General features: G+C 36.0%; 1 protein-coding gene across 4 annotated transcripts in view; it reads left to right on the top strand.

The window, feature by feature from the left end:
• The window catches only part of EVI5 (ecotropic viral integration site 5), a 211,682-nt gene that overhangs the window by 107,010 nt on the left and 82,114 nt on the right, over positions 1–22,558 (top strand). For 2 of the 4 annotated variants that reach the window (XM_032652186.1, XM_032652180.1), the window contains exon 11: positions 3,716–3,769. In XM_032652186.1, coding sequence (XP_032508077.1) covers positions 3,716–3,769 — 54 coding nt within the window. Of the gene's footprint in view, positions 1–3,715; positions 3,770–5,620; positions 5,654–6,208; positions 6,356–22,558 lie in introns of all 4 variants that reach the window. The other 2 variants (XM_032652159.1, XM_032652169.1) reach the window with 2 other exon arrangements.

Genomic DNA, 22,558 nt, shown 5'->3' with positions numbered 1-22,558 from the left:
TAAAGTTTAGAAAACACCTTTTTAATTAATTCTAGGAAATGTGATTAAAAGTAAGGATACTCAAAATTAATGAGAGGGCATCCCTGGTGACGCAGTGGTTGAGAGTCCGCCTGCCGATGCAGGGGACACGGGTTCGTGCCCCGATCTGGGAAGTTCCCACATGCAGCGGAGCAGCTAGGCCCGTGAGCCATGGCCGCTGAGCCTGCGCGTCCGGAGCCTGTACTCCGCAATGGGAAAGGCCACAACAGTGAGAGGCCCGTGTACCGCAAAAAAAAAAAAAAATTAGAAATCAGTCAAGTGATAGATTTTAGTCATTAACTTTCCTATATAGCAGCAATAAACATTTCAAAAGTATCTTGGAAAAAAGAAATTCAATTTGAAATAAAGATAAAAGCATATTTGGGACTTACCTGGTGACACAGTGGTTAAGAATCTGCCTGCCAATGCAGGGGACATGGGTTCAAGCCCTGGTCCAGGAAAATCCCACATGCCACAGAGCAACGAAGCCCATGCACCACAACTACTGAGCCTGCTCTCTAGAGCCTGCGAGCCACAATTACTGAGCCTGCGTTCTAGAGCCTGCGAGCCACAACTACTGAGCCTGCGTGCCTAGACCCCCTGCTCCACAACAAGAGAAGCCACCCCAATGAGAAGCCCGTGCACCGCAGTGAAGAGTAGCCCCTACTCACCACAACTAGAGAGAAAAGCCCTCGCGCAGCAATGAAGACCCAATTCAGCCAAAATTTAATTAGTTAATTAAACTAATTTTTTAAAAAAGCATATTTAAGAATAGCCTAAATGAAAAATAGTGTAAAACCTAACGAACACCGAGAAAACTGCAAAGGGTGTTTTTAAAGGATGAGTAAAGGGGAGAGACAAAAACAACTACATGTTGTATAAAAACAATCTAAAGAATAATTATTTTAAAAAATAGACAAAAGTAATAAAATTATATTCATGCCCTAACTTTAAAAATATTATAGCAATGCTTATCATTAACCAAGTATTTGGTATATATTAGGCAGTGTGCTATCTCGTTGAATTCTTGCAGCATCATTGTAGGTTTTGTTAGTGTAATTTTCTAGTTGAGGAAATGGAGATTCCAGGGCACTGAATGATATCCACAGGTGTTAATTGTACAGTGAGGATTTGAACCTAAACCTACCTCATTTCAAAACCCAGTCTCTAAACTACTAGTCTACTAGCAAAGGTTTGTGGAGGATAAAAAACACAATATAAGAAGGGGGGAAATTACCTATAACAGATGTTAAAAGAGATTACAAAGCTCTAATTACCAAAATACTGTGAAGGTAACCCTGAAACAGTCTTTAATAACTGTAAAGTCTATTATATTTTTCAACTCATAATGAAGTGGGTATCACACAAATGAGGAATTGATTTATTTAAAAAGTGGTATTAAGACATTTGTGTAGGTGTTTGGGGGGAAAATGAATTCAGGTTTTTATAGCAAAATTTCAGAAGATTTAAAGGGGTGGGGAGGGAAATCCAAGTGAATGTTTTTAGTTTTAAATTTTAAGCATTATTTCTATTGAAATATTAACTTTATTCACTCAATTGTCTGGTTGAACTTAACTTCCTAAGTCTTTTAGAAAAACAAAACGCTACTTTTTTTTTTTATGAAGTATGTTGAGAAGATTTTGAGAATCACATTTATTTCTTTGGCTTTCCAGACTTTAAGAGCATTTAATAATTGCTTATTTGTGTAGACCATTATGCTATACATAATGTGAGTAGCAAAAAAATGAGAAATATTTTCTTTTTCTCAAACTATTTTGTAGCTTGAGATCACACATAAAGTAATATCTATTTCAATTCATCCAAATATATTCTAGTGAATAGAGCAAAAATATTTAATTTGCAAACTGTCTTTGTAATAAGTAAGATTTATTTGTTCCAATTTGTGGTCCACTTAATAAGACAACAATAATTCATAGTCTTTTATTTGCTTTGTTCTGAGATTTTATATGTCATATAAACTATATTTTAGTCTTTACTGGCAAAATAATAGGTTGAATTAATAGAAGAATTTTCTGAGGAAGACATTTTTAGCAGGAATTTAGAGGAAGGCAGGGTTGGAAGAAGGCTGGATTGCACTCTAGAGCAAATTGGTACAAAAAGGTCAGAGGGAGTTTGAAATTATGATGGCAAAATGAAGGGATAACTTATATTGGTGAACTATACAAAAAGGAGATGATTTTTTAATGTAGCGTGTTTTGTTTTTTTCATATTATTTTCCATTATGTTGTCACAGGAAAGAACTGTAGTTCCCTGTGCTATACAGTAGGACCTTGTTGTTTATCCATCCTATATATAGTAGTTTGCATCTGCTAATCCCAAACTGCCAATCCATCCTTCCCCAACCCCACTTTCCCCCTTGGCAACTACAAGTCTGTTCTCTATGTCTGTGAGTCTGTTTCTGTTTCATAGATATGTTCATTTGTGTCATATTTTAGATTCCACATATAAGTAATATCATGGTATTTGTCTTTCTCTTTCTGACTTACTTTGCTTAGTATGATAATATCTAGGTCCATCTGTGTTGCTGCAGATGGCATTATTTCATTCTCTTTTTATGAATGAGTAGTATTCCATTGTGTGTGTGTGTGTGTGTGTGTGTGTGTGTGTGTGTGTGTGTGTATCACATCTTCTTTATCCATTCATCTATCGATGGGCATCTAGGTTGTTTCCATGTCTTGGCTATTGTAAATAGTGCTGCTATGAACAAAGGCATGTGTGTATCTTTTCAAATCATAGTTTTGTCTTGATATATGCCCAGGAGTGGGATTGCTAGATCATATGGCAGCTCAATTTTTAGTTTTTTTGAGAACTGCCATACTGTTTTACATAGTGGCTGCACCAGTTTATAATGTAGGGTGTTTTAAATTTAATACTTAATAGCAGTAATTTGACAGGGTTTTAGGAGTTGGGCATTGAGCAATTAGGTGAAGTGTTTTTTTTTTAATCTGGTTTTACTCTTTTAACTACAAGAAAATGCTAGTAATTTTCTTAAATTGAAAACAACTCATGATAAATAATTCATTCACTGAAAATAACATATTCTTCATATTTTCAGAATGGAACTTTGCAACTTGGCATATATAACACATAAATGGAGGCTTATCTAGTTCTAAACTGACAATTTGATATTTATCCTATGAACATGCATTTTTCAGATTTCTTGTTTATTTGATAGACATTTGAATATTATTTGTGTAATCTTTGTAGGAGATAAATGAGTTAGAATCTTTTCTATCTAATAGGGATATTAAGACATATAAGAAAATACTGGGAATTCCCTGGCGATCCAGTGATTAGGACTCTGCGCTTTCACTGCCAAGGGCTTGGGTTCAATCCCTGGTCAGGGAACTAAGATCCTGCAAGTGATGAGGCGCAGCCAGGAAAAAAAAAAGAAAATACTGATTATGAGTCATTATGCTAGGTACAGAAAAGGAAGGGGTTATTTTGTATGTATTCTAGCTTATATTTAAAATTCAGTCACAGCTGGAATGATGAATGTGGTCATTTCCTTTGCCATGCATTTCTTACTCTGAGCCTTTAAGAATTTCACAGATGATAATGTAGCCATTTCTTGGACTCTTTCCTACTTATAAAAGGTGGTACATTTTATCGACTGTCATTTTTCCTTCTCAGGAATGTTTGCAAGCAAACCTTTGTTTGTTTTCTTTTTCTGCAGAGGTTACGCACAGAAAACAGACTATTAAAACAGCACATTGAAACATTAGAAAAAGTAAGTAAATTGCTACTTATGTAAACTTCAGTTGAATGCACAATAATTTTTCTATTTTAAATAAAGGCTCAAGAAATCTGGCACATGTCTCTGAAGTTGTGGTATTGACTGCTTAGCTTGCATAACTTACTACTTAACTAAATAACTTGTCAATAAAAATTGATCATTACTAGTCCTTGAACTCTTAAGGTTACAGTTTCAAACTGAGATTATTAGAGTAACATAGTGATGTCATTTGTTTTTGTTACATAATCTCTGAAAAGTGTGTTCTTTAGGGGTAACCTAATTGAGAATCCATTCTGTGTAGTATTTTAAAGATGAATTTCAAATGTTGCCCTGTCGAGCCATATATTAAATGTGGCAGTGATTTCTTTAAGGCCTAGGATTGCTTTAAGTTTAGTCAAAATGACTGACTGATTTCTTATATAAAAATTCACCATGATGTTTGTTGATTTTCAACACAGGAATTGTGACTAAACTTTTGGTTCTTAGAATTGTTTTGATACCGCTTGTTACCTCTTCCTCTCTGTTTCGTATAAAATAACTGGGTAAATGTGTCAATCTTGCATTATTTTTCTTATTGTGCTTTTGATGCAGTGTCTTTTGTAGTCTTGTTCCTGATGCTATAAGAATGTATTAAGTAATAGAAGTATAGCCTAAGAGTTTTGGTTTATTAAAGGAGAAACATCTGAATTCACAAACTGTTTTGGGTTTTTTTTTTTGTTTCTTTTTACCAAAAATGAAAGTTAGTAGTTTAAAAAATAGTCCTCATGATATTGCCAAGTATCTTAAAATCTTCCCTGAAAGTCTACAGGTCAATATTTAGGAATTAAATGAATGAAGATATAGATTATTTGCATGTTTATCTTTTGTTTGAAAGTATTGATGGTTTCATATTAAATAGCATGGCAGAAGGACAGGATCTTTGTTACATGTATATTTTTGTTATATAATAATTGCAGGTACATTATATTAAGGATATATTTCTTTCATCTTATTAGAGTTTGAAGATAATTCTGCTTTTTTGGCGACTGCAAAAAGGTTGAGCTTAATTGTTTTTAAGTCATTTTGATTTTATCAATATATATTTTTTCCACTATACACTCAGTTTATAGTAAAATGTACATCTTCCTAGGTGGTCTTTTATCTTTGGAGTAAGACATTTTCACAGAGAAAGCATTTTTATTTCATTGAACCTTAAGAATAATAAAGGTGCTGTCTGAAAGAGTTAAGTTTGGATTTTGCTTCTAGAAAATTAAGTACCTTTTTACTGGCTTAGATGGCCTAGGTGTGTTCTTTAGCACTTAGAATTCTGTAAATACTTAGATACCAATTAAAGTCTGTAACTGAAATGTTTACTTACTCAGTTATTGCTAGAGTTTATTATGGTTGAGCTCATTAATTTCATTTGTCATATTTTCCTTGCTTTGCTTCTTTGGAAGTGGCTGTTGCACAAATTGCTGTCACACTTCATAAGTGATATTGCTTACTCAAATTCCTTCTCCCTTTCATATAAATGATTTGACAGTATGGCTGACGCTAAAAATACTTAAAGTATGCTTTAAAAAGAAGATATTAGCTTGTCCCAAATAATGAAAACCCTCTTGGAATTTGTGTTTGATCTCTTCTAGAAGCACATGATTTTCTGCAGTTAATCCTTATTTTGATATATTCTTTTTTAAGAATGGAAACACATGCAATACAAAATAATTTTAAAATCTAAATGTCCATCTTAATTACAGTGAAACGTAGGTGGAATTTGGGTATGTGTTGTTCCTTCTTATTCCTAATTTTATCACCTTTATTTTGTTTCTTTCTCTTATATTTCTATCTGAATTTTTCCTTTTGTAGGAAAGTGCTTCCTTGGCAGATAGATTGATACAGGTATAGTTTTTTTTTTTTAAGCATTTCCTCTAACATCTAAGGAAAGTCCTAAACCTAGAAATTCATATTTTAATGCATGCAATTTTACATGCATTTATCTAGAAATAATTTTTGGGGTGGTATCTATGGGTGTAAACTTAATTTTTGATAATAGTGTGTTACCTTTATTAAAATAAACCCATCTTTTGCACGTTTTAGAGCTAACCTTATTTTAAAGTTTATTCCAAAATGGCAATCAGTGGATTCTGCGAAATTAACCACTATTCATTGAAAACATTAGTCCTGCATGTACAATAATATTGCATGAATTGAATTTTTATTGACTGAAAGAAGAATTGTTCTTAAGATTATCAGATGAATTTTTCATTTGGTTTCCCAAAATTTGCTGGAGCAATAATGAGCTGCTGGCTAATAATTACTCAGGCTGTTCTGTTCTCTGAGGTGATCTTTTTTTTTTTTTTTTAACATGTCAAAGTAAGTAACTAAACCTCACAAAGGCAGTCTTTCTTGAATCTATCCTAAATTGCTTTACACACAAAAAAATTATGTCCTAAGGGACAAGTGACAAGAGCCCAGGAGGCTGAGGAAAACTACCTCATAAAACGGGAGTTGGCCAACATCAAACAGCAGAGTGATGAGGCCAGTGCTAAACTGGAGCAAGCTGAAAATACCATCAGGAAGCTCCAGCACCAACAGCAATGGGTAAGGAGTCTGGTAGTGGTTTTTCTCACCTTTCTCATCCCCTTCCTTTAAACTTTTTTTTTAAAGCACAACTTGTGTGCTCTTATTTTAAACAATTTTGTTTTCTACTTTAATTGAATTCTTAATCAATTTTAAGTTCTGTAATATTTACAGGTCTCATTGTGGCCTAAAGACTCCTTGTTCTAACATTTTTTTTTTTTCTGTCTACACAGTTTTGTTAGAATTAGGTAATGTTTTCTTTCCTTACATTATATTTTAAGTCACAGCAAATAAGTGATGTATGTCAGACCTGCTTTTTAGTTTTAGAAATCTGTTTATTTACAAAAGATATTTTTCCATGGGTAATTATTAAATCTTCTGATAGTTTTTGTTAATTGTGTACACGAGATACTACCCAACATGCAGAAAATATGTAACTATCTCATTTAAGTCTTTGATAATATGGTGATTTATATCTTGTGAAATACTATAGTCTTCTTACATCAAGACATTAAATTATGGGTTCAGTTATATGCTTACATTTTTTTCAAGAAGAGAGAAGTTGTGAAAATGAAAAAAATGGACTTTTAAAATATTATGTTAACTAAGAGTACTAAACAGCTTCTGATTGTACAGCTATCCTCAGGTATCTTTTGTAACTTAGATATTATTTTCCATTGGCAAATTCAGACAAGTGTGATATTAATAAAGAATATGAGAGTTAAAAAGAAAGCCAGCTGTTTATCTTTGAAAAGATATTTCTTGTTTCAGTTTTCTGTTTTCAAGTAGGAGTTGGATTGTAACAGGTGGAAAAAGTTGTGGTAAACCTAGAATTCTATATAGGTCTGAAAGGCAAATAGAATGACTTCAAGGTTGGATGTTATTTTTATTCAGAAAAACTAAGAAACATTATCATCTGAGTATGAAAAGCAGAAAACTAAAAGCAAAAAGAAATTGGTATTTGAAAAAACAACATAAAATTTTTCCTATTAATGTTAATTGAATATGGTTACAAAAAATGAATAGCAGAGTGGTAAGAGAATACATTCATCCCTTGTTATCTGTGGCGGACTGGTTCCAGGACCCCTGAGGATACCAAAATTCTTGTATACTCAAGTCCCTTTTGTAAAATGGCATAGTATTTGCATTTAATCTGCATATATCCTCCCATATACTTTTTTTAAAATTTTTTGCACTTAGTAAATATGTTTTTATAATGAAAATTCTTGAAGTATAGCTTTGAACATATATACAAGAGTAGCACAATGTGAAACAAATTGAGATTGTGTATTTTTTCCCTTTAAATCTTGGAATTGCTATTGGTATATGAATATTTCATTATAAACATTTATATTGTATGTTAAATATTTAAAAATTCATATTCACACACATTGTTGCTGTAGTCTCTACTACATTAGTGCTTCATGCTGCCTCCCATATACTTTAAATCATCTATAGGTTACTTATAATATCTAATACTGTGTAAATGCTAGGTAAATAGTTGTCTGTGTATGGCAAATTCGAATTTTGCTTTTTGGAACTTTCTGGATTTTTTTTTCCTGAATATTTTCAATCCATGGTTGGTGGAATCTGCAAATGCAGAAGCTGTGGCTGTGGAGGGCTGACTGTACTAAAGAGATGGGTTTCGTTTTGCCTTTGTATGAAATGTCAGTAATATCAAAGCATAAAAATAGGAAAAGCAGAATTAGAGGGTCATGTTGAGAATTAAGCTGAACTGAGTTATCAGTGTAATGTGATTTTGTTATTGGAAAAGATAAGTATTATATTTACATTTAGTATAAGCTACAGTCTTTAATACATTGGAGTCATAAATTATTAGTTTCTTTGCATAGTTTTTCATATAGTAAGACCTGTGTATAGATGTGTATCAAAGATAAAAAATGTTGGTTTATAATGAAAAAGCTAAGTGGGCAAGCAAAAACAGCCAGAATGAACTGAAGCTTTTGAAAATAGTTAAGTATAACAAAAAGAATCTTTGTACTCTAATTCAAAGGACAAGATAGACCCATATTGTGGGGCTATGATACAACAAGTAGAAATCAAATCTCTACTTCGATTTTGCTTCCATTTTTTTTTCTCACTAAGCAGACATTCTCCTAAACTGAAATAAACTGTAAAGCAGACATATAAAGCAGTAATGCACAAAAATAGGTGAAGTAACAGAGTCTTCGTTAAATTTCTAGTTTCAGAGTAAAGTGATATTAGATATTAAAGTAACTTGCAAGATGATCATAGAAATATTATTATTATTTTTTTTTTTTTTGCGGTACGCGGGCCTCTCACTGCTGTGGCCTCTCCCGTTGCTGAGCACAGGCTCCGGACGCGCAAGCTCAGCGGCCGTGGCTCACGGGCCTAGCCGCTCCGCGGCATGTGGGATCTTCCCGGACCGGGGCACGAACCCGTGTCCCCTGCATCAGCAGGCGGACTCTCAACCACTGCACCACCAGGGAAGCCCAGGAATATTATTTTTTAAAAAGGATTTTAGAAAATAAGAGATGCTAAAGGCTTTGAGGTTGGCAACTGCAGTTAGGTAATAGTGGTTAGATATCTCAGAAGAGGATCAGTGACCTTGCTGATGCTTCATTAAAAATTCCTGGAACATCTGGTTTGTGAACAATTAGAAAGATAACTTTTACTTGCTAAAAGCTAATTGACTATGCATAAGTCATAACAAACTAACTTTGTTTCTATAACAAACAAAAATTTTTTACAAGTTGTTGGTAGTGTCTCTCATGATATTCTTGACAAGGTAGAGAAATACAGATGAAAATAGTAAACTTAAGTGGCTTTATAGGTGACTATCAAAATGGCTGTTCATGCTGAAGTAAAGAGGTGTCAGAGGTCTTTGTCTCCTACATGAAGTATTTCAGGAATGTAGGTAATATTTTTTATATATATAAATTTGTTTATTTATTTTTTTTGGCTGCATTGAGTCTTCATTGCTGCACGTGGGCTTTCTCTAGTTGTGGTGAGCAGGGGCTACTCTTCCTTGTGGTGTGCGGGCTTCTCATTGCAGTGTCTTGTTGCGGAGCACGGGCTCTAGGCACACGGGCTTCAGTAGTTGTGACACGCGGGCTCAGTAGTTGTGACTCGCGGGCTGTAGAGCACAGGCTCAGTAGTTGTGGTTCATGGGCTTAGTTGCTCCATGGCATGTGGGATCTTCCCAGACCAGGGCTCGAACCCATGTCCCCTGCATTGGCAGATGGATTCTTAACCACTCCGCCACCAGGGAAGCCCCTAGGAATGTAGGTAATATGTTAATGGTGAGTCAAGATTTTAAAATATTTAAACAGTCTATTCAGAATAAGAAACTAAATAAAAGATTATTTCATAGAAGTAAATCTATAGCCTTGCCTCTAAGTTTAAAACTTAAAGATATATCTTAGTGATGCTTTATGTAGCAAAATTGAGAAATTGACAGCGGATCAGGAATTACCAATAATATAATGAGACTCTCTGTGTTCCTTATCCCAAGTATAGTCTTCTAGAAGTATAATAATCCAGTTCAGTTCTAAGTAGCTTGTAGAAAATTTGTAGTGTTGTATCTGGTTTGAATACCCAAACTCATATGAAATGTTTACAGACTGTGTTACGGCAAGTATAGGAAGATGTGGAATCCCTGGATATTTTTAGACTCTACTAAAGAAGATTTTTATAAGAACATCACAGTTATGGTCATTTTAAAGTATTTGAGAGGTGAAGTGATCTTATGGAAAAGTGGTTAGTCTCTTTTGATATTGCTTCAGAGGGCAGAATGTGTTTAAGATCCAAAGATACAAAATCTTACCAATCGGAATTTTGACAAATGGAGTAGTTTCTTTGCAAAGTAGTGAGCATACTACTGCTAGAAAGTTACCATCTATTGCTAATTGTCTTGATTACAGCCTTCCAATATAACAACATGAAGTCTTCAGAATTCTCTAAGGGTTTCAAGTCTATTCCAGCAGGAGGTATTGAATTACCAGTATAATCAACCACCACCACCACCCTCTACTGCCAGTAGTGTCATTTTATATGCTATAAATAGCTTTGGATTTCATATACAGAACTAAATTCTAATCCTGTTTTGCTAACATTGTGACCTTGGATACTCAAGGATTGGGTTTCTTTTTTTCTCTAAAATGATTACATAAGGCTAGATCACCTCAAGTCTTTCTTTTTGGTTTTTTTTTTTTTTTGCGGTACACGGGCGTCTCACTGTTGCGGCCTCTCCTGTTGTGGAGCACAGGCTCCGGACGCGCAGGCTCAGCGGCCATGGCGCACGGGCCCATGGCGCTCCGCGGCATGTGGGATCCTCCTGGACCAGGCACGAACCCGTGTCCCCTGCATCAGCAGGCGGACTCTCAACCACTGCGCCACAGGAAAGCCCCTCTTTTTGATATTTTAAATGAACTTTATTAAGGTATAAATTACATGTAATAGAATTCATCAAATTAAAATTAAAATGTATGGTTTGATATGTTTTGATATTAGTTGTATAACCATCACTATCACAATCAAAATGTAGGGTATTTCCATCACCCCCCATGATTTCTCTCATGTCCCTTTGCAGTTCACCTCTCTATCCCAGCAGCCTCTCTGCTTTCTGTCACTGTAGTTTTGCCTTTTCTAGAATTTCATATAAATGGAATTGTAAGGTATGAGGCTTTTGTGTCTGGCTTCATTCACTTAACGCATTCACTCAATTTTCTTCTTCTTGGCAATTTTTTTTCTTTACTGTGGTAAAATAGACACAACATAAAATTTACCATTTAAGTTCACAGTTCAGTGACACTAAGTACATTTATAATATTTTGCAACAATAACCACTATATTTCTAGAACTTTGTCATCATCTCAAACAGAAGCTTTGTACCCATTAAAAAAAATAACTCTCCTTCCCCCCCTCCACCTTTTTGCCCCTGGTAACCTCCGTTCTACTTTATGTCTCTATGAATTTTCCTCTTCCAGGTAACTCGTATAATAATCATACAATATTTGTCCTTTTGTGTCTGACTTATTTCGCTTAGCATAATGCTTTCAAGGCTCATCCTTGTTGTAGCATTGCATTAATATCAGAATTTCCTTAGTTTTTATTGTGGCCGAATAATATTCCATTGTATGTATATATTTTGTTTATCCACTCATCTGTTTATGGTCATTTTGGTTGTTTCTACCTTTTGGCTGTCATGAATAATACTGCTGTGATCATTAACATACACATATCTGTTTGAGTCCCTTCTTTTGAGTATATACCTGGAAGCAGAGTTGCTGGATCAAATGGTAATTTCATGTTTAACTTTTTGGAGACTCAGCAGACTATTTTCCACAGCTGCTGCACCATTTTACGTTCCCACCAGTGTACAGGGTTCCAATTAATTTCTCCACATCCTCAACAACTCTTGTTCTTTTCTTTTCTTTTTTCTTTACTGTGTTTTTATTAAAAACCATCCTAGTAGCTAGTAGTAGGTGTGAGGTGGTATAAAGAAATTTAAGTAAATGGAAAGATCTCATGTTCTTGTATTGGAAGACTTCATATTGTTAAGATGTCAACACTACCTAATATGATGTATAGATTTAATTCTATCAACCCGGTCAGTCTTTTACAGAAATGGGAAAGCTGATCCTGAAATTCATATGGGATTACAGGGAGCCCTAAATAGTGAAAACAATCTTGAAAAAGAACAGAGTTGGAGGACTCACATTTCCCAATTTGAAAACTGACTACAAAGATAGAATAATCAAATTCTATGTGTGGTACTGGCAACAGGATAGACATATAGATCAATGAAATAGAAATTGAGAGTTCAGAAATAAACCCATACATGTATGGCCACCTGATTTTCAGCAAGCGTACCAAGACCATTTGATAAGGAAGAATATTCTCTTCAACAAATGGTTCTTGAAAAACAGGACATCACCATGTGAAAAAATGAGCTTTGACTCCTACCACACACCACATAAAAAAATTACTCAAAATGGATCAGTGATCTTTATGGTTTTAAAACACGTAAGGATAAATTTTCATGAGCTTAGATTTTTGGCAGTGGATTCTTAGATATGGATTCTTTGACACCAAAAGGATGAGCAGCAGCAACAACAACAACCGAGAAACAGATAAATTGGACTTCAAAATTAAACCTTTTGGGCATCAAAGGACATTATCCAGAAAATGAAAGGGCAACCTGCAGAGTTGAAAATATTTGAAACTCACATATTTAAGTGTTTAGCATCCAGAATATATAAAGAACTCTTTCAACAAAAAGGCAAACAACTCAATTTAAAAATGAACAGAGAATTGCAGTATTACTTACCATAACCAAGACATGGAAACAGCCTAAGTGTCCACCAGTGGATGAATGGTTAAAGAAAATGATACACATGAATACACACACACATAGTGCACATGCTGGAATATTATTCAGCCAATAAAAAGAATGAAATCTTGCCATTTGCAACAACATGGGTGGACCTTGAGGGAATTATGCTGGGCAAAATGAAATAAGTCAGATAGAGAAGGCACATATCACATGACCCACTTATACGTGAACCTAAAAACAAACAACAAACCCCACCGAGCTCATAGATACAGAGAACAGATTGGTGGTTGCAAAAGATGGGAAGGTGAGTGAATTGTGGTTAAGGGGGTCAAGAGGTAAAAATTTCCAGTTATAGATAAGTCATGGGGATGTAATGTACAGCATGGTTACTATAGTTAACAATAGGCAACTGTATTTCCTTTTTGAAAGTTGCTAAAGGGTAGATACTGCAAGTTCTCATCTCGAGAAAAAAGATTGTAACTACCTATGATGATGGATATTAACTAGACATTGTGGTGATCATTTCACGATATATGCAAATACTGAATCATGATTCTGTATACCTAAAAACTAATATAATGTTATATGTCAATTGTACTTCAATAAAACTTTTTTTAAGTAAGCAGAAGACTCGAATAGACCTTTCTCCAAAGAAATATACAAATGTCAACAAACATATGAAAGGATGCTCAACATCATTAGGCTTTAGGGAAATGCAGATCAAAACCACTATGAGGTTTCCACACTCACTAGGATATCTATAATAAGTAAAAACGAAAAGGAGTGTTGGCAAGGAGATGGAGAAATTGAAACCCTTGTATATTGCTGGTAGAAGTATAAAATGGTCAGCTACTGTGGAAAACACTCTGGTGGTTCCTCAGAAGTTTAAACATAGGATTATCATATGACCCACAGTTCAATTCCTAGATGTATGCCCAAAAGAATGGAAAACTGATGTTCAGACAAGTATGTGTACACATGTTCGTGGCAACATCATTCACAAAAGAGTGGACATAGCCCAAAAGTTCATCAACAGAAGAATAGATAGGCAAATTGTGGTATATACATACAATGAAATATTCAGCCATAAGAAGGAATGAAGTACTGATGCATGCTATGAATAATATGGATGAATCTCCAAAACATTAAGCTAGGTGAAAGAAGCCAGACACAAAAGATCACATATTGTATGATTCCATTTGTATGAAATATCCATAATAGATAAATCCATAGAAACAGAACAGAGGTTGGTGGTTGCCAGAAGGTTGAATGGGAAAAGGGTGAGAAACTGCTTAAGAGGTTTTACTGTGGACTGATGGAAGTGTTTTAGAGCTAGATAAAAATTTGTGGTTGTACAACATTCTGAATATCCTAAATGCCACTGAATTGTTCATTTAAAAGTGTTATTTGAATTTTGCCTAATTGTCTAAAGAAGAAGGCTACAGAACTGAAGGGTATATGGCTCAAGGAAATGACGCATTTAGTTTGAGTAATTGTGGTAGAAGGTAGAAATAAGGGAGAACATATAACATCCCAGTGCTGAAACCCATTGGTTGAGGTCAGGGTAGGACCAGAAGCAAGTGAGCTAGCTTGTATGAAGAGGCTGAGAGGATTGGAAGAGCCCTCAGGGCTGGAGTTGGGCATGTCTTAATCAGCATTGTGGTTTGCATTGATACTAAAAGGAGAATGCAATGTGGAGTAGCGCAGAGCAGGTCAAGGTTGGCAACTACAGAAGTGACTTACAGTAGGTTGTCAGATGAATACCCTATAGGAACTGTAGCCCAAGGCAAGGGAGTTTAAGACATAAAAGAGACAAGAATTTGGATTATCAGGAGTTTAGTGGGCTAATGAGAGAGCAGCTTGGGCAAGTGTTGAACATGGAGGCTATTATCCATAGCTGTGATTTACGTAATTTGGGAAGATGTGGTGTTAGGATAGGCCATCTCTGTTAATGTGCCAGAGTAGAGCAGACATATTTTTATATTTTATTTATTTTTTTTATGTCCTTCTACTTAGGAATAAGGTTGTTCCCAGAATCTCAGTGAATCTGAGATGGTCTCACTTAAAAGGGCTGGAAGTGACAGAGGCCAAGTAGGCTATTATATGAATATTGGGAATGTGGATAGTATGATAGCTAATGAGGGTGACACTCCTACAGTGAAAAGGATCAAGGTGGTCTTCAGTATACTAAATTACAACTAGAAAAAAATGTAAAAAGATAAATAAGAAATACCATGCAAACACTAAGCAAAAGAAAGCTGGAGTGACTGTATTAATATCAGATAAAGTAGACTTCAGACTTCTTGGACTAAAGCGGTACATTACATGTTGGTAATATGGTCAGTTCCATAAGAAGACATAACAATCTTAGGATTGTTATGTATTTAGGAATATATGTCTCCTAATATGTGTATGCTCCTAATGATAGGGGAGCATGAAGCTGAACTGATAGAACTGAAAAGTGACATGGACAAATCCACAGGTACAGTTGGAGTCTTTAATACCCCAGTCTCAGTAACTGGTGAAACAAGTAAGTGGAAAATCATTATGGAATGGATATCAAAGACCAACCAGCTTGGCCTGGTTGGCATTTATGGAACACTTCACCTAATAACAGAATACATGTTATTTTTAAGGGCACATGGAACATTTACAAAGATAGAACATATTCTGGACCATAAAATAAATGTTGACAAATTTAAAGTAACTGAAATCATAAGAAGTATCTTCTTTGACTCTAACAGCAGTTAGAAATTAATAATAGATACCTGGGAAATCCCTAAAATATTTGGAAATTAAACAACACATTTTTACCCCTGTGTCAAAGAGAACATCTCAAGGGAAATTAGAGTGTGTTTTGAATTAAATGAAAATGAAGACACAACATTATCAAAATTTGTGAGATCTGCCTAAAGCAGTGCTTAGTGGAAATACTATAGCATTGAATGCTTATATTAGGAAAGGAAATAAGTCTCAAACCAACAATCTAAGCTTCTACTTTAAGAAACTAGACATGTAAGAGAAAATTCAACCTAAAGCAAGAAGGAACAAGTAATAGAGTAGAAATTAATGAAATTGAAAACAGTATAAAACAAAAATAGAGAAAATCTGTGAAATCAAATGCTGGTTCTTATAAATCATCAATAAAGTTGATAAAACTGTCTAGACTGACTAAAGATAGAAAAAACAAAAGCCAGTTTAGGGGTGACATTGACTTTTTACAGATGTAACCAAGTTGTCTTGTCTCATATCCTGGATTTGTCTGATTCCTTTCTCATGGGGTCATATTTCCTGTAAACTAGATTCAGTTAAACATTTTTAACATTTAAATTATAGATGATGCTGTGCTTTAAATCAGGAATCACATTATGTAAGTTCCCACTATTAGTGATGCTGCTGAGTTTGATCACCATGCTAAGTTTGGTTACCACACAGCCTTTCCCTTGTAAAGGTATGGTTTCTTCTTTGCAACGATTAAGTAATACATTGGGAAATACTTCTGTACCAAATAAATATCTTGCCCTCTATTCACCTTTTACCTATGGTTTTAGCATTCTCTGATTGGGTTTCCAAAATTGAGATTTTCATATTTTCTCATTTTTTTCTACACTGTTAGCTAATGTTCCTCTGTAAAAGAGACTTTTCTCTTTTTCCCCTTCAATCTCTCTCTCTTACTCACTATGAATACTTTTCTATCACTCCAGACTCATGGGCTTTTGTTTGTTTTGATGTTTCATATCATATTTAATGATTTTAATGCTATTGGTACAATGATATATATTAAACTTCTGAGGAGCAGTTTTTAAAAGGTAAATTTTATTTTTAATAAATTTTGAGTATTGATATGCTTTAAAAAGCATTTGTGCAGTACTCAATCATTGAGTAATTGTCTTTAACACATCATTGCATTTTATGCTGGCTCTTGATACTTTGAACCTGATATTGCTGGTTTTCAAAAACGATCGTGTTATTTTTTTTAATTGAGGTATAGTTGATTTACAATATTAGTTTCGGGTGTACAACATATATATTCAGAGCTTACACTCCTTTAAAGTTATTACAAAGTAATGGCTATATTTCCCTGTGCTATACAATATGTTGTGTTAATTTATTATTTAGTATTTACACTAAATAAAATTTAATATTTACTTATATTTAGTAATTTTAAATTAAATAATAGATATTAAACTAAGCACAAGATAAACCAAGCATTGAGATTAAATTATCCCTTTAAGTATTTGTTATACATGTTGCATGCCAGTTTTTCTAGGAAACCCATAGAAGTAGAAATGATCCAATGATATTTCATACAGTTGCATGTCTGACTTTGTCCTTTTTGAGTGTGATGGGGCACAGATGTGTTTATATTGGATGATTTTTCCTGATGAGACCAACTGTCTGAGTCTTGCTTAATCTATTTATAAACTTTTTGCCCTATACCTGACTGCTTATCATTCAGGTGTCCTGAATAAGTAATTGTTGTCCAGCAGTTTGTTGGCTAGGATCAGCATATACAAGAAGGACTGTAACACTTAAAGCTGCTGAGCACTGAAATGACTGCCTTTTGAGGTTGTTGGGACCTTTGTACCAGGAAGTACTTAACAGGAGGCTAGGCAAGATTTCTTTCGATCTTCCTTCCTCTTCCTATAATTCTAGAAGAAAATATGAAATAATTATGTGATACTTTTAAGAACCAAGGATTTGATATGAGGAATAAAAACTAATCTTACTTAGATTAAACACATGAATAAACATTAATAAACTAAAAACTATCCATTAGTGCAAGTTGTGAAATCGTCTAGATAATTTATTTTAGAAAGTGTGTTTGTTAAGCAGCATTTAGAATTGCCCCACACCTGATTTACCTAGTGGGTTTGTTTTTCTTTATGAATATGGAAATTAATGTTTAATATTTCTTCCTGCATTATAACCACTCTTAAACTCTACTTTGGTGACATTTCAAGAAAAAGCCATTTAATTTGTAATTATTGGTAAGTTTATGTACATCTTCCTAAAAATCCAAACTAGACTGATGACTTAACACATTAAGCTTCATAAGCTCTCAGTATGCCTAGAAATCTGAACAGAAGCTTTCTTCCAAACTAATTTTGGCCTTAGTCTAAGATTAAATGTTTTATATTCATATATAATCATCTCTTTTCAGCTTAAATAATAAGTGAACATTCATTTTAGTGGAAATAATTGTTAACATTTTCTTCATCAAACTATCTTGCAGTTTGTGTGTATAAATAATCAGAGATAATCTTCCACTTTTTAAAGGATGTGTGTGATTTTTCAGATGTTGGGAATAAATAATTTAAAAATGATATACCAATTAAAAAATAAATTTATTTATTTTTGGCTGCGTTGGGTCTTCGTTGCTGAGCACGGGCTTTCTGTAGTTGCGGAGAGCGGGAGCTACACTTCGTTGAGGTGCGTGGGCTTCTCAATGCGGTGGCTTCTCATTGCAGAGCACAGGCTCTAGGCATGCAGGCTTCAGTAGTTATGGCATGCAGGCTCAGTAGTAGTGGCTCTTAGGCTCAGTAGTTGGGGCGCACGGGCTTAGTTGCTCCGCGGCATCTGGGATCTTCCTGGACCGGGGCTGGAACCTGTGTCCCCTGCATTGGCAGGTGGATTCCTAACCACTGTGCCACCAGGAAAGCCCCCAATTTCTCAAAAAAGTTTAGTGTGGCAAATCTTTAAATAGTACATCCATATTGCTTGGATTTTTAAAAAAAGACTCATTGGAACATGTGGTAGAGGGGATTACAAACATCTTTTTTGGGATCATATGCTGGGTGGGAGAGCAACTTTTTATTTAAGTTTTTTTCTCCTTTAATATTGTCTTGCATAGAATCATTCTGGACTCTTTGATAGTACAGGCATTTTCTCAGATGCTTTGGATGTAACAGTGGAAATGTACCATATCCCCACACTATTACAAATTTTGTTTCGTTTTGAAACAAATAGATTTTTTTTTTTTTTTTTTTTCCGGTACTCGGGCCTCTCACTGTTGTGGCCTCTCCCATTGTGGAGCACAGGCTCCGGATGCGCAGGCTCAGCGGGCATGGCTCACGGACCCAGCCGCTCCGCGGCATGTGGGATCTTCCTGGACCGGGGCACGAACCCGTGTCCCCTGCATCGGCAGGCGGACTCCTCACCCACTGCGCTACCAGGGAAGCCCCCAAATAGATTCTTATGGGTTATTTTTGCAGCATTGAATTTCCACTCCCATTGTTTAATATATGGTTTATGATAGAGGGGGGGGTCTGTTGTTGTTTTTTAAACCAAGAGTTGACTAGCTAATTGATTCAGCAAATAAGGTTTCTCACTTACTATGAAAAGTACGGTTTAATTCTGGCAATACAGTGGTAAATCACACTATCCTTGGCATTGATTGTATAGTATTTATAGAGATAGATATTGTGAAAATTATTTAATTAGAGTGGCAATTAGTACGACGAGAGAAGAATACAGCAATTCAGTCTCATCTTTAGGCTCCACTTCTAATTCTAGTTCTCTTGCTGTTTTCACATCTGCAGTTACTTCTCGCACTGACTTGAACCTCTCCACGTCATCCATGAGGGTTGGAATCAGCTTCTTCCAAGCTCCTGTTAATATTGATATTTTAACCTTTTCCCATGAATCATGAATGTTCTTTTTGTTTTGTTTTGTTTTTTTGGGTTTTTTTGGCGGTACGCGGACCTCTCACTGTTGTGGCCTCTCCTGTTGCGGAGCACAGGCTCCGGACGTGCAGGCTCAGCGGCCATGGCTCATGGGCCCAGCCGCTCCATGGCATGTGGGATCTTCCCGGACCGGGGCACAAACCCGTGTCCCCTGCATCGGCAGGCGGACTCTCAACCACTGCACCACCAGGGAAGCCCTCATGAATGTTCTTAATGGCATCTAGAATGGTGAATCCTTTCCAGAAGGTTTTCAATTTACTTTTCCCAGATCCATCTAAGGAATTGCTATTTATGGCAACTATTGCCTTACGAAATGTATTTCTTAAATTTTTTGAAGACTTGAAAGTTGGAATTATTCCTTGATCCATGGGCTGCAAAATGGATATTGTTTTAGCAGGCATGAAAACAGCATTAATCTCATTTTACATCTCCGTCAGAGCTTTTGGGTGACCAGGTACATTGTCAGTGAGCAGTAATATTTTGAAAGGAGTCTTTTTCTGAGCATTAGGTCTCAACAGTGGGCATAAAATAGTCAATAAACCATGTTGTAAACAAATGTGCTATCGTCAAGTCTTTGTTACCATTTAGAGAACATAAGCAGAGTAGTTTTAGCCTAATTCTTAATGGCCCTAAGATTTTCAGAATGATAAGTGAGCATTGGCTTCAGCTTCAAGTTTCCAGCTTCATTAGCCCCTAACAAGAAAATCAGCCTGTTCTTTGAAGTTTTGAAGCCAGGCATTGACTTCTCTTCTAGCTGTGAAAGTTTTAGATGGCATTTTCTTCCAATAGAAGACTGTTTCATTTACATCAAAAATCTGTTGTTTAATGTAGCTGCCTTCATTAATGACTTTAGCTAGGGCTTCTGGATTACTTGCTGCAGCTTCTACGTTAGAACTTACTGCTTCACCTTGCACATTTATGTTATGGAAAAGGCCTCTGTCCTTAAACCTCATGAACCAATCTGTTTTAGCTTCAAACTTTTCTTCTGCAGCTTCCTCACTTCTCTCAGCCTTCATAGAACTGAAGAAAGTTAGGGCCTTGGTCTGGATAAGGCTTTGGCTTAAGGGAGTGTTGTGACTGGTTTGATCTTTAATCCAGACCACTAAAATTTTTTCCATTAACAGCAATAAGGCTGTTTTGCTTTCTTATCATTTGTGTGTTCAGTGGAATAGCACTTTTAATTTTCTTTAAGAGGGACTTGCCTGGTGGTCCAGAATCCGCCTTTCAATGCAGGGGACGCGGGTTCAATCCCTGGTTGGGGAACTAAGATCCCACAGGCTGCAGGGCAACTAAGCCCACGCTCCAGAACTACTGAGTCCACGCACCTCAAGTAGAGACCCCACATGCGGCAAACTACAGAGCCCACGCGCTCTGAAGCCCGTGTGCCACAACTAAAGAGAGAAAACCCACACGCCACAACTAGAGAGAAGCCTGCGCGCCACAACTAGAGAGAAGCCCACGTGCTGCAGTGAAGAGCCAGCCCACCGCAACAAAAGGATCCCGCATGCCGCAACAGAGATCCCGCGTGCCTCAGTGAAGACCCAACGCAGCCAAAAATAAATAAATATTTTTTAAAAGTCAGGATCATTGTCAAAAAAAAACATTAAAAACTTTTCCGGGGCTTTCCTGGTGGCGCAGTGGTTGAGAGTCCACCTCCTGATGCAGGGGACACGGGTTCGTGCCCCGGTCCGGGAAGATCCCACATGCCGCGGAGCGGCTGGGCCCGTGAGCCATGGCCGCTGAGCCTGCGTGTCCGGAGCCTGTGCTCTGCAACGGGAGAGGCCACAGTGGTGAGAGGCCCGCGTACCGCAAAGAAAAAAAAAATTTTCCTTTAAGAATTTTTCCTTTACATTCACAACTTGGCTGTTCGGTGCAAGAGCCCTAGTTTTTGGCTTATCTTGGCTTTCGACATGCCTTCCTCACTAAATTTAATCATTTCTACCTTTCGATTTAAAGTGAGAGACATGCAACTCTTCTTTCTCTTGAACACTTGGAGGCCGTTGTGGTTTATTAAATGGCCTGATTTCAGTAGTGTTGTATCTCAGGGAATAGGGAGGCCCGAGGAAAAGGATGGGGGGAATGGCCAGTCTGTGGAGCTGTCAGAACACAAACAACATTAGTAACACCAAAAGTCACTGGTCACAGATCATCCTAACAAATATAATAATAATGAAAAAGTTTGAAATATTGTGAGAATTACCAAAATGTGACACTGACTTGAAGTGAGCAAATTGTTGGAAAAATGGCACTGATAAACTTGCTTGAAGTAGGGCTGCTACACACCTTTACAATTTGTAAAAATTGTATCTGCAAAGTGCAATAAAGCGAGAAGCAATAAAATGAGGTATGCCTCTATTAAATAATACCCACTGTAAGCACTATTAACAGATGGTGATATATAAGGCTATTGCGGTGGTTCAAAGAAAGAGGTGAGAGCATAAATAAAAACAATGACTGTGAAGATGGAAAGGAACAGACAAATTCAAGAGATGTGCAAGTTACTAAGACTTTGTGATTGATTTGGTATGGGTTGAGTATAAGAGGGGAAGTTTTGACTTGGTCAGTTGTTAGATGGTGGAATCCTTAGCATATAGTAGTAAATACATGAGGAGGAAAAGATGGGGAGTCCAGTTTTGACATGTTGAATGTGAGGTGAGTATGAGGCTAAACAGATGAACAAAACCAGTAGGAAGTTGTGAATATGAATCTGTAGCTTAGTAGAAAGAGCTGAGAATATGGACTTGAGAGTCATCGCTTTCTATGTATCTGTATATCTGTCAATATCTATATATTTATTGTCCCTAGAGTTCCATTATTGTGTTCTTTCTTCCTCCCTCTTCCTGTCCCTCTTTCCCTCCTTTTTTTTTTTTTTTTTTTTTTTTTTACTATTTACATGTACACAGTATCTGATAGTGTCTTTATACAGACTGTATTAGTGGATGAAATCACATAGGAGGAATCTACAAAATAAGAAAGTTAACAGGAAGATTGAGAAAAAACACACAATATTGAAACCCTGGGGCCTACTGATTGATACACACAGACATATACACACACAGATACACGTAGACATACATACCTATAATTAAGTAGTTCAGCTGACAGAGGAGACAGAGAAGATATGAGGTAGAACCGTGAAACAGTAATACCTCAGAATCTGAGGGAGGAGAAGTTTTTGAGTTGTCAGTTGTTTTAAATTCCATAGACTTCTGGTGAAGG

This window comes from Phocoena sinus, chromosome 1 (genome assembly GCF_008692025.1).
Source record: "Phocoena sinus isolate mPhoSin1 chromosome 1, mPhoSin1.pri, whole genome shotgun sequence".
In the NCBI taxonomy this organism is placed as follows: domain Eukaryota; kingdom Metazoa; phylum Chordata; class Mammalia; order Artiodactyla; family Phocoenidae; genus Phocoena; species Phocoena sinus.
Note: the sequence above shows the minus strand (reverse complement) of the source record. Positions and strands in the feature narration are given on the sequence as shown.